General features: G+C 45.3%; 1 protein-coding gene across 1 annotated transcript in view; it reads left to right on the top strand.

Annotated features, from left to right (window-relative positions):
• The window catches only part of rnf150a (ring finger protein 150a), a 40,065-nt gene extending 27,571 nt beyond the window's left edge, over window positions 1-12,494 (top strand). The window contains exons 4-7 of the mRNA XM_030788146.1: window positions 1,983-2,065; window positions 2,442-2,538; window positions 3,109-3,307; window positions 12,247-12,494. Coding sequence (XP_030644006.1) covers window positions 1,983-2,065; window positions 2,442-2,538; window positions 3,109-3,307; window positions 12,247-12,365 — 498 coding nt within the window. The 3' untranslated portion in view covers window positions 12,366-12,494. The remainder of the gene's footprint in view (window positions 1-1,982; window positions 2,066-2,441; window positions 2,539-3,108; window positions 3,308-12,246) is intronic.
• The last annotated feature ends 333 nt before the right edge of the window (window positions 12,495-12,827 follow it).

Here is a 12,827-nt window from a genome sequence, read left to right as displayed (position 1 = left end):
GTGGACTTGTTTGGATTTGTGTGGTCTTTTGTGTGGACTTGTGCGGACTTGTGTGGACTTGTGTGATTTTGTGTGGACTAGTGCGGACTTGTGTGGATTTGTGTGAACTTGTGCCGACTTGTGTGGGTTTGTGTGGATTAATGTGGATTTGTGTGGACTTGTGTGGTTTTGCGTGGACTTGTGCGATTTTCTTCGGTTTTGTGTGGACCTGTGTGGACTTGCGGTTTTGTTTGGACATGTTTGGAGTTGTGTGGACTTGTGCGGACTTGTGCGGATTTGTGTGGACTTGTGTGATTTTGTGTGGTCTTGTGTGGCTTTGTGTGGTCTTGTGTGGAGTAGTGTGGACTTGTGTGGATTTGTGTGGATTTGCATGGACTTGTGTGGACTTGTGTGATTTTGTGTGGACTTGTGCGGACTTGTGTGGTTTTGTGTGGACTTGTGCGGACTTGTGCGGATTTGTGTGGACTTGTGTGGTCTTGTGTGGACTTGTGTGGACTTGTGTGGATTTGTGTTGACTTGTGTGGTTTTGTGTGGACTTGTGCGGACTTGTGCGGATTTGTGTGGTCTTGTGTGGCTTTGTGTGGTCTTGTGTGGAGTAGTGTGGTCTTGTGTGGAGTAGTGTGGTCTTGTGCGGATTTGTGTGGACTTGTGTGATTTTGTGTGGTCTTGTGCGGATTTGTGTGATTTTGTGTGGTCTTGTGTGGCTTTGTGTGGTCTTGTGTGGAGTTGTGTGGACTTGTGTGGATTTGTGTTGACTTGTGTGGTTTTGTGTGGACTTGTGCGGACTTGTGCAGATTTGTGTGGACTTGTGTGATTTTGTGAGGTCTTGTGTGGCTTTGCGTGGTCTTGTGTGGAGTAGTGTGGTCTTGTGTGGAGCTGTGTGGTCTTGTGTGGAGTTGTGTGGACTTGTGTGGATTTGTATGGACTTGTGTGGAATTGTGCGGACTTGTGCGGATTTGTGTGGACTTGTGTGATTTTGTGTGGTCTTGTGTGGAGTAGTGTGGTCTTGTGTGGAGTAGTGTGGTCTTGTGTGGAGTTGTGTGGAGTTGTGTTGACTTGTGTGGAGTTGTGTGGACTTGTGCGGATTTGTGTGGACTTGTGTGATTTTGTGTGGTCTTGTGTGGCTTTGTGTGGTCTTGTGTGGAGTAGTGTGGACTTGTGTGGATTTGTGTGGATTTGCATGGACTTGTGTGGTCTTGTGTGGAATTTGTGGGGATTTGTGTGGACTTGTGTGTTTTTTTTTAGTTTTGTGTGGATTTGCATGGACTTGTGTGGACTTGTGTGATTTTGTGTGGACTTGTGCGGACTTGTGTGGTTTTGTGTGGACTTGTGCGGACTTGTGCGGATTTGTGTGGACTTGTGTGATTTTGTGTGGTCTTGTGTGGAGTTGTGTGGACTTGTGTGGACTTGTGTGGATTTGTGTTGACTTGTGTGGTTTTGTGTGGACTTGTGCGGACTTGTGCGGATTTGTGTGGTCTTGTGTGGCTTTGTGTGGTCTTGTGTGGAGTAGTGTGGTCTTGTGTGGAGTAGTGTGGTCTTGTGCGGATTTGTGTGGACTTGTGTGATTTTGTGTGGTCTTGTGCGGATTTGTGTGATTTTGTGTGGTCTTGTGTGGCTTTGTGTGGTCTTGTGTGGAGTTGTGTGGACTTGTGTGGATTTGTGTTGACTTGTGTGGTTTTGTGTGGACTTGTGCGGACTTGTGCGGATTTGTGTGGACTTGTGTGATTTTGTGTAGTCTTGTGTGGCTTTGTGTGGTCTTGTGTGGAGTAGTGTGGTCTTGTGTGGAGTTGTGTGGACTTGTGTGGATTTGTGTTGACTTGTGTGGTTTTGTGTGGAATTGTGTGGACTTGTGTTGCCTGGTGTGGTTTTGTTTGGATTTGGGTGGTTTCGAGTGATTTTGTATATAATGTGATATAAAAAAGGAGAAGAATTTCGGCCCAAAGTATGTTTCTAACATTGTTTTATTATTCTGCTGTTTCCAGGAAACAGAATCAGATTTTGATAACTGTGCTGTGTGCATTGAGGGCTACAAGCCAAATGATGTAGTTCGGATATTACCGTGCAGGTAGGCGGATGGCTACTCTGTCACTCTTTTACCTCTTAAAGCCTTATACACACACTGCACACATATACACACCCTGCACACTTATCACACACTGCACACTTACTTATCATACACTGCACACTTACATATCACACACTTCACTGAAACAGATAAACCTAAAAGAACAACTGGGTCACAGTTTGTTCTGATGTGTGTAAATAAATGAGAGACATTTCAAAGGAAAAGCATTCTGAATAATAATTCTATTTCACTTTCATTTCCATTGCTTTCATAGAGATTATCTCTCATAGATTTTGTTCTGGCTGTCATCTGATGGATTGATCTTATTTGATTATTAAAAATTAACACTGAGTCACCTGTGTTTTTGCCCCATCAGGCATGTCTTCCATAAAAACTGTGTGGATCCCTGGTTACAGGACCACAGAACATGCCCCATGTGTAAGATGAACATCCTCAAAGCCCTCGGCATCCCGGTAAGACCACCAGTCCTAGTGCCTTGTCTTTTCCCTGGACCTGGTATTTTGTTCTTAACTGAATTTATCAGAGCAGGTCCTGATTAACTGAATAAGGTGTTTCTGACTTAAGGGCTGGAGCTATGTTAAGGGCTGGAGCTATGTTAAGGGGTGGAGGTATGTTCTCCTGGAGTGTTGGCCACAGTGCTGGACACGCCCTCTCTGATCACAGTGCTAAGTGTGGGGTGCTTTTTCCTTGCTAAATCAAGAGCTGGTTTTACTGTGTGTTGGATTAGTGTTGCTAGGTTACTGTAAACACGTTCAAGGTTCAAGAGTTACGGAACACAATGTCCACAACTTCAAGGATATGCAGCTGGTGTGAGTGACACACTGTGAGCGGAACCAGATAAGAGCTAGATTTACAGGAAGGTACCTGTCATTGCTAGCAACGAGTACTGCTGTTGCTCATAGCTACAGTGCCAGATCACACATTTTAGGAAGAAAAAAAAGTTACAAATTTGGTTACTTTTTTTCTATTTTACATTTTTTGCCTGCCAGTTATGTCACAAAAAGTTCTTTTGACATGCCCAGCCGAACGCAGACTGCTCCGATGACACCCCTCCAGACTACGAGATGTCTGTTGGTGGAACGCCCACAAACCCAGTGACCGGCGCCAGTGAAGTGACAGTCAGTGAAAGTTCAGTGGTGCTGGACCCAGCTATGCGGATGCTCGGACTACCGCAGATCTATCACGAAGTCGACTCTATTGAACACCACCACATTGCAAGCAGTGAGTATAAATATATACAACATATTTATAACACAGTCTGAACTTCGAGTCCATACTTCCTACAGATTTAGCAAAGAGAGCTGTCTTCTGCATTCGGCCCACTCCCTCACTGCAGATGTCTACACACTGCGTGAGTGTGCGTGAGTGTGCGTGAGTGTGCGTGTGTGTGTGCGTGTGTGTGTGCGTGTGCTAGGGGTATGCGATATGTATTGTCTACAGTAATTGTTGTTTTAACGATGTGTGAGTTGACATTATTGCATATGTCACTCACTTTGCAAAAACCAAAACGCGCCTTGGGAGTCATTCACTGTGTCATGTAGCCTAGTAGGATACAGACTACTGCATGTGCGCACTGAGAGTGCATGCAGTGTGCTAGTGTAGGCATACATGGTCACCGCATGACAAGTTAAGCTAGCGTAGCTGCCTAAACATGCATGACTGAAGTTAAAAATGAGTGAACAAACAGCGCTAGGAAACAAACTACAGACACCACCAGCCTCACAATCTACGTCGTTAGATTTAATGGCTTTGAGGAGATAAATAATGATCAAAAGACGACATTCTGCAAACTACATGGGAAATGAAAGGAAAGTATCTGTTTAAAATGCTCTCGTTATAATAGTTTTTGTTGGTATTTGTGCAAATTTTTACAAAGTAAATCCTGTCGGCCACTTTGAAATGGTTTACTCATACTTGAACTGTTTGGTCTCAGTCATACTTGCACTGGTGATTTCAATGTTCAAGTTCAAGTTCAAGTTCAAGTTTATTTAGAGCCCAATATCACTGTTTACAGTCTCAAGGGGCTTTACAGGCCACAACAGTCAAATCAAAATATGACGGCACCCCCTGACTTAATCCTCATGGCGGGCAAGAAAAAACTCCCCAAAAACCCAAGAGGGAAATGGGAAAATGGGAGAAATCTTGAGGAGGACCACAGAGAGAGGAGACCCCTCCTTGGTCAGACAGGTGTGCAATAGGTGCCGACCACGTGGGCAGTTACAGCTGAAAATAAATTGGGGCATGAACAAAGGGGATGGTGATGTAGACAGGAGGCTGACGGGGGATGGAAGATGATGACACCAGGATGGATCAGTCCACAGGGCGGGAGGAGTCAGGATCACTGGTGTCTCAGGAGTAGCATGTGTGGCTCGACAGAGAGAGAGAGAGAGAGAGAGAGAGAGAGAGAGAGAGAGAGAGAGAGAGAGAGAGAGAGAGAGAGGGAGAGAGAGGGAGAGAGAGAGAGAGAGAGAGAGAGAGAGGCACATTGTTAGATGTTCATTTCCACATAATGGTTGAGGTAAATATACATCGTGTGCCGAGTGCAGGCAGGGACTCCAGCAAGACTAACTAGTACAGCATAGCTAAAAGGGAGAGCTAGAAGGTAATATGGACATGATGGCACTCTGGGACACAAGGCGGCCACCCACTCCACAGTCAACAAACCTGAGTGAACATGTTAAAGTGGGGGGGCGACAGCATCCAAACATCCCAGTTCACCAAACAATCTATGCCCGAGAACCCTCCAGATCTGCTCCTTTGCCTAGTAAAGAGCTATTAGCAAAAGGCTTGGCTAAACAGATAAGTTTTAAGCCTTGACTTAAACATAGAGACTGTGTCTGAGTCTCGAACATTAATTGGGAGGCTATTCCATAACTGTGGGGCTCTGTAAGAGAAGGCTCTGCCCCCTGCTGTAGCCATCATAACTCGAGGTACCAACAAATAGCCTGCACCTTTTGATCTAAGTAGGCGTGGTGGATCATAAAAGACCAGGAGTTCGCGCAGGTACTGTGGCGCAAGACCATTTAATGCTCTATATGTTAATAGTAAGATTTTATAATCAATACGAGATTTGACTGGGAGCCAGTGCAGTGTGGATAAGATAGGGGTGATGTGATCATATTTTTTGGTTCTAGTAAGAACTCTGGCTGCTGCATTCTGAACTAACTGTAGCTTATTTATACACCTAGTAGAGCATCCAGACAGTAAGGCATTACAGTAGTCTAATCTAGAGGTAATGAAAGCATGAACCAATTTTTCAGCATCTTGAAATGACAATGCATTTCTTATCTTGTTAATATTTCTAAGATGAAAGAAGGCTATCCTGGTAATATTATCTACATGAGCTTCAAATGAAAGACTGGGGTCAATAATTACACCAAGATCTTTTACTGCTGCACCTAATGAAAGAGAAAGGCCATCCAGAGTAACTATGTGGTCGGAAAGCTTACTCCTAGCTGCATGTGATCCTAGTACAAGTACTTCTGTTTTTTCAGTGTTGAGTGAGAGGAAATTCGTAAGCATCCAGTGCCTAATATCCTTTAGACATTCCTCAATTTTGTTAAGTTGGTGTCTCTCGTCTGGCTTCGCTGAGACATACAACTGTGTGTCATCAGCATAGCAGTGGAAGCTAATACCGTGTTTACGAATAACATTACCTAGAGGTAGCATATATAAAGAGAAAAGCAGTGGGCCTAAAACAGAACCTTGCGGGACTCCGAACTTTACCTCAGTATGTGCAGAGGACTCACCATTTACATCAACAAACTGATAACGATCAGTTAAGTAGGACCTAAGCCATAAGAGGGCCGTTCCCTTAACTCCAACAACATTTTCTAGTCTATCAAGGAGAATGGTATCTTGGAAATAAAGGGGAGGTTAGATATTGGCCTGTAGTTGGTCAATGAACAGGGGTCAAGGTCAGGTTTTTTAATTAGGGGTTTGATAACTGCTAGTTTAAAAGATTTAGGTACATAGCCAGTACTAAGGGAGGAATTGATTATTTTTAAAAGCGGTTCGATGACTACTGGCAGTATCTGCTTAAGGAAACGTGTAGGTAAGGGATCTAGTACACAAGTTGGTGATTTTGATGAAGAAATTAGTGAGGTCAATTCGGTCGCCTGAAGGGGAGTAAAACATTCTAATCGCTGATCTGATATAGTTATATTGTTATCTACAGTGTTAGTGATCAAATTATCTGGTTTAAAATTTATAGCCTGGATTGTTTGCCTGATATTTTCAATTTTGCTATTGAAAAAATTCATAAATGCGTCGCCACTGAACATTGATGGTGTGCCTGTTTCCGAGGTGCTTTTATTCCCAGTTAGTTTTGATACGATATTAAATAAAAATCTAGGATTATTTTTGTTGTCTTCTATTAGGGTGGAGAGATACATTGATCTAGCGGCACTAAGAGCTTTTCTATAGCTCAGGAGGCTCTCCTTCCATGCTAACTGGAATACTACCAATTTAGTTTGGCGCCATTTACGTTCTAATTTTCGAGTGGTACGTTTTAAGGCGCGTGTGTGCTCATTATACCAGGGAGCTAGTTTTTTCTCTCTGATTATTTTCCTTTTAAGTGGAGCCACATTATCTAAGGTGTTGCGGAATGTTAACTCTAAAGATTCAGTTGCCTGATCAAGTTCTGTGGGGTGTGACATTGTTCCAGTCAAAGTTGATAACTCTGGGAGATTATTGATAAAGTTCTGCGTAGTAGCTGGCGTAAACGTACGTTTATTATGATAGCGTGGCGAGCTGCATATATTATTACTAAGAAATATTTTGAATGAGATAAGATAATGATCTGAGATAGCTTCAGATTGTGGAAATGTGACTATACTTCCTACATTTAGTCCGAGTGTTAGTATAAGATCGAGGGTGTGGCCACCATTATGAGTGGGCCCTATGACCGTCTGATTAATCCCTACTGAATCTAGAATGGACACGAACGCTGTTCTCAGAGGGTCCTGTGGGTTATCAAAATGAATGTTAAAGTCTCCGACAATTAGAGCTTTGTCTAAAGAAATAACAAGGTTTGAGATAAAATCTGCAAATTCACAGAGGAATTCAGAGTACGGCCCAGGCGGTCTATAGATAATAATTAGTGTGATAGACTGGGTATTTTTTGTGGCTACATATGTTATGTTTGTATAAAGAACTTCAAACGCATTGAATTTATGTAGAGGTTTTTGTATGATGCCTAGGCTATCATTATAAATAACTGCAACGCCTCCTCCTCTGCTAGTTACACGAGGCTGGTGTATATAACTGTATCCGGGAGGACTAGCTTCATTTAATGCGACGTACTCATTTGGTTTGATCCACGTTTCTGTTAAACACAGTACATTAAACTCCTGATCAGTAATAATTTCATTGACAATGAGCGCTTTAGGAGTAAGAGATCTAATATTTTTGTATCGTTTTTTACTCGAATGCTTCAGTTTAAGTAGATAAATAAGATCTGTTTTCCTTAAATATATTGTTTCCATTAATATCATTTGTTACGTTCCCCAGTCCTGGTGGCCGCCTAAATAATTGCAGCAAGGCAGCGCTGGCAACCCCTTCTGGTGGAGATTATGTTTTTGTTTGTTTTGTTTTGGTATTTTTTCTAACCTTTTGATTAGGGGCACCTGAAACCTGTGGGCTGAGCCTATTTGTAGAGCCTCCTGGCACCGTTCCCGCGAGACGTGCATGGGTGCCCTAGAGGATACTGGTCCATCCCAGCACAACGTGATGGTGTTCCCGCTTCGCTTCCTAAATTCGCTTTGTTAATTCTTTGTCTACATATTTCGGATAATAAAACCCCTAGATATTGACCCATTATCGTGTGCGTCTCCCCCTTAATGCTACGAGCTGGTGATCGGCCGTAACATCATTAATAAGCAACAATTAATATCAACAACAGCGAGCCAGTACAATATAAGACTTTTACAGACACATTTTTGAAGGATGCAAAATATCGTCTACTTATTGTTATCAACAAAACCCCAGAAAATATCGATATCATTTTTTGTCAATATTGCACACTCCTAGTGTGCATGTGTGTGCAAGTGAGTATGCGTGTGTGTGTGTCTGTGCGCATGTGTGTGTGCGTCTGTGCATGTGTGTGTGTATCATGAACTGAGTCCCCTCAAACTCTAAAAACTATCTCTGCAGAACGATTGGTGTTTAAAAACTACATTTCCTTCACTTCTTCAGTGCTAACATTCATGCGGTCAAGGAGGAGCACTTGCAAAACTGTGAATTCCACTCGAGCCATCAGCCGCAACCTGTGACTCTGTTGCTCACTGTAAATGTAGTCCAGTTAACGCTGGCGTAGTCGGCCAGTCCTGCGTAAACTAGGCCAGCAGTGATCTGCCCTGCTTTAGCCAACCCAATCTGACTAAATGAAAAATATGTTTCCCTTTTGTAGGTCATGAGCCAAACCCAGTTCTATGTGTGTCTCTCCTAGGCTACCACATAACCTCCAGTCTAGATGATGTGCTATAATTAAGAGCCATCTTAATCATGGGTTATGCCGACTGTGGAGTGTTTTGTCTTATGACACCAGCTGAGCTGAAGTTCCCATCAGCGTTCGACTGATGGCTGATCATAAAGTTGGTGTAAAACAAATGAATAAGGCTTTTGCGAGTTGGGCTACCCTTGGCCTGTGTGTGGTAAAACAGAGGGCACTACTGAAAACAAATGCAATACAACAACTCAGCTCTTTCTTCACAGATCTAAATGTTTAGCATTTTTGTCACATTTATGTGTCTGTTTGTTTGGACTGCAGCTCTGTTGGGTGTCGCCAGAAACATCCTCAGTGTCAGTGACAGTTCATCCACCGTGAAGAAACGTTCCCACGTAGAAACACTTTTTTTGCTTTCCCCTCTCGGTTTATTCTGGCTCTCTCTCTCTAGAGCTCAGATGTTGAACAGTATCATTGGCAATGCCATGTTGATGGAGTTGATTTGGAGAGTGACTTGTGGCCAGGTTTGTAAAATCAAAGGGACCTTCTGTTTGTCACTCGATAGATGTGATGGAGCCATTGCTTAGATTATGGAGGAGTGTGTGTGTCTGTGTAACTGTCTGTGTGTCTCTGTCTCAGTGTGTGTGTGTGTCTCTGTCTCAGTGTGTGTGTGTTTGCACGTATATGATGGTGACTTTAAACATCAAAACAAAACCATAGCAGCTCTGTCTGAGGGAGTGGCAGGTCTGTCTGAGGGAGTGGCAGGTCTGTCTGAGGGAGTGGGAGCTCTGTCTCAGGGAGTGGGAGCTCTGTCTGAGGGAGTGGCAGGTCTGTCTGAGGGAGTGGCAGGTCTGTCTCAGGGAGTGGGAGCTCTGTCTAAGGGAGTGGGCAGGTCTGTTTGAGGGAGTGGCTGGTCTGTCTGAGGGAGTGGCAGGTCTGTTTGAAGGAGTGGCAGGTCTGTTTGAGGGAGTGGCAGGTCTGTTTGAAGGAGTGGCAGGTCTGTCTGAGCAGGTCTGTCAGGTCTGTCTGAGGGAGTGGCAGGTCTGTCTGAGGGAGTGGCAGGTCTGTTTAAAGGAGTGGCAGGTCTGTCTCAGGGAGTGGCAGGTCTGTCTGAGGGAGTGGCAGGCCTGTTTGAAGGAGTGGCAGGTCTGTCTCAGGGAGTGGCAGGTCTGTTTGAAGGAGTGGCAGGTCTGTCTGAGGGAGTGGGAGGTCTGTCTGAGGGAGTGGCAGGTCTGTCTGAGGGAGTGGCAGGTCTGTTTGAGGGAGTGGCAGGTCTGTTTGAGGGAGTGGCAGCTTTGTTTGAGGGAGTGGTCAGGCAAACTGCCAGGTAAACTGAAAATGGCCAGTGCTGAGTCAACCACAGTGTAGTGGACTCAGTCATAAATCAGACACCCTACACTCTAGATATGTAGGAGGTTATATGTGTCTATGCATTGTGTATACTCCCCATTTTGTAATAATGTTACATAAATGCTAAAGGCAGCTTGTTGTTCACGTTTGTTCTGTCACTATTTGCCACTGAGCAGTGATTTGTTCAGATGACTTGGTGTGTCTCTGTGTCTGTGTCTCTGTGTCTGTGTAACTGTCTGTGTGTCTCTGTCTCAGTGTGTGTGTGTTTGCACGTATATGATGGTGAATTTAAACATAAAAACAAAACCATAGCAGCTCTGTCTCAGGGAGTGGCAGGTCTGTCTCAGGGAGTGGCAGGTCTGTCTGAGGGAGTGGCAGGTCTGTTTGAGGGAGTGGCAGGTCTGTCTGAGGGAGTGGCAGGTCTGTTTGAAGGAGTGGCAGGTCTGTCTTAGGGAGTGGGAGCTCTGTCTGAGGGAGTGGCAGGTCTGTTTGAAGGAGTGGCAGGTCTGTTTGAGGAAGTGGCATGTCTGTTTGAAGGAGTGGCAGGTCTGTTTGAAGGAGTGGCAGGTCTGTTTGAAGGAGTGGCAGGTCTGTTTGAGGGAGTGGCAGGTCTGTTTGAAGGAGTGGCAGGTCTGTCTCAGCGAGTGGGAGCTCTGTCTGAGGGAGTGGCAGGTCTGTTTGAAGGAGTGGCAGGTCTGTTTGAAGGAGTGGCAGGTCTGTTTGAGGGAGTGGCAGGTCTGTTTGAGGAAGTGGCATGTCTGTTTGAAGGAGTGGCAGGTCTGTTTGAGGGAGTGGGAGCTCTGTCTGAGGGAGTGGCAGGTCTGTTTGAGGGAGTGGCAGGTCTGTTTGAGGGAGTGGCAGGTCTGTTTGAAGGAGTGGCAGGTCTCTTTGAATGTTTGGCAGGTCTCTTTGAATGTTTGGCAGGTCTGTCTGAATGTTTGGCAGGTCTGTTTGAAGGAGTGGCAGGTCTGTCTGAGGGAGTGGCAGGTCTGTCTGAGGGAGTGGTAGGTCTGTCTGAGGGAGTGGCAGGTCTGTCTGAATGTTTGGCAGGTCTGTCTGAGGGAGTGGCAGGTCTGTCTGAGGGAGTGGCAGGTCTGTTTGAGGGAGTGGCAGGTCTGTTTGAGGGAGTGGTCAGGCAAACTGCCAGGTAAACTGAAAATGGCCAGTGCTGAGTCAACCACAGTGTAGTGGACTCTGTCATAAATCAGACACCCTACACTCTAGATATGTAGGAGGTTATATGTGTCTATGCATTGTGTATACTCCCCATTTTGTAATAATGTTACATAAATGCTAAAGGCAGATTGTAGTTCACGTTTGTTCTGTCACTATTTGCCACTGAGCAGTGATTTGTTCAGATGACTTGATGTGTCCCTGTGTCTGAGTGTCTGTGTAACTGTCTGTGTGTCTCTGTCTCAGTGTGTGTGTGTGTTTGCACGTATATGATGGTGAATTTAAACATCAAAACAAAACTATAGCAGCTCTGTCTGAAGGAGTGGCAGGTCTGTTTGAAGGAGTGGCAGGTCTGTCTCAGGGAGTGGCAGGTCTGTCTCAGGGAGTGGCAGGTCTGTCTGAGGGAGTGGCAGGTCTGTTTGAAGGAGTGGCAGGTCTGTCTCAGGGAGTGGCAGGTCTGTTTGAAGGAGTGGCAGGTCTGTTTGAAGGAGTGGCAGGTCTGTCTGAGGGAGTGGCAGGTCTGTTTGAAGGAGTGGCAGGTCTGTTTGAAGGAGTGGCAGGTCTGTCTCAGGGAGTGGGAGCTCTGTCTCAGGGAGTGGCAGGTCTGTTTGAAGGAGTGGCAGGTCTGTTTGAGGGAGTGGCAGGTCTGTCTCAGGGAGTGGGAGCTCTGTCTGAGGGAGTGGCAGGTCTCTTTGAATGTTTGGCAGGTCTGTTTGAAGGAGTGGCAGGTCTGTTTGAAGGAGTGGCAGGTCTGTTTGAGGGAGTGGCAGGTCTGTCTGAGGGAGTGGCAGGTCTGTCTGAGGGAGTGGCAGCTTTGTTTGAGGGAGTGGCAGCTTTGTTTGAGGGAGTGGCAGCTTTGTTTGAGGGAGTGGTCAGGCAAACTGCCAGGTAAACTGAAAATGGCCAGTGCTGAGTCAACCACAGTGTAGTGGACTCAGTCATAAATCAGACACCCTACACTCTAGATATGTAGGAGGTGGCAGGTCTGTCTGAAGGAGTGGCAGGTATGTCTGAGGAGGTGGCAGGTCTGTCTGAGGGAGTTGCAGATCTGTTTAAAGGAGTGGCAGTTGACCGTTAAGTGTGGCAGTATTTCACTTATGTGACGTCTGACCCTGTGAAACATTCTCTCTCTCATCAGAAGTCCATTTGTCCTGGTCTTTTTGCTGCATCTTTTCTTTCTCTTGTTTCTCAGGTGAACACCAGCCCCCCCTGAGCAGTGACTCGGACACCTCCCTCATCCTCCCCGCCGAGGTCGGCCTGTCCGACGTGGAGCTTCCCTCAGCGGCACGGCGTGAGGACGTGAAGTCTTGATCGGTGGATTTCTGCCGCTATAGAGAAGACCAGGAATGGGCTCCTACGGAATGGGACCGGAGTGGAACAGGTTCCTCCTTAAAAAATATAAACAAGCAATAAGAAAACAGAAACAGCACAAATGGCACCTGTTCTCCTGGCTTCATGGTCCTCTGAGTGTGTTCCATCTCTGTTTAACTTGTCTCTCTGACTTTTGTGATGTCCAGTTGGTTTCCACCTTTTCTCCTGTAACCTTACACCTCTTGGCCTGGAGAGCACAAAGGTTCTGAGCAGTCTGTCATTTGGCTTCTGAAAGGAGTTACCTTGTTTTCGTTCAGTTCTCTCCTGTGGGATTTGATGAAAATTATGACTTCAATTTCTGTGAGATCACTGCCAATATACATATAAAGTCTAGGATGAAAGAGATCTTTATAAACACATACATGTGTGCATGTGCGTATGTATACATGTGTGTATCTCTTG

Source organism: Chanos chanos, chromosome 11, assembly GCF_902362185.1.
Source record: "Chanos chanos chromosome 11, fChaCha1.1, whole genome shotgun sequence".
Lineage (NCBI taxonomy): Eukaryota > Metazoa > Chordata > Actinopteri > Gonorynchiformes > Chanidae > Chanos > Chanos chanos.
The sequence above is the reverse complement of the archived record's forward strand: the minus strand, read 5'-3'. Positions and strand labels throughout refer to the sequence as shown.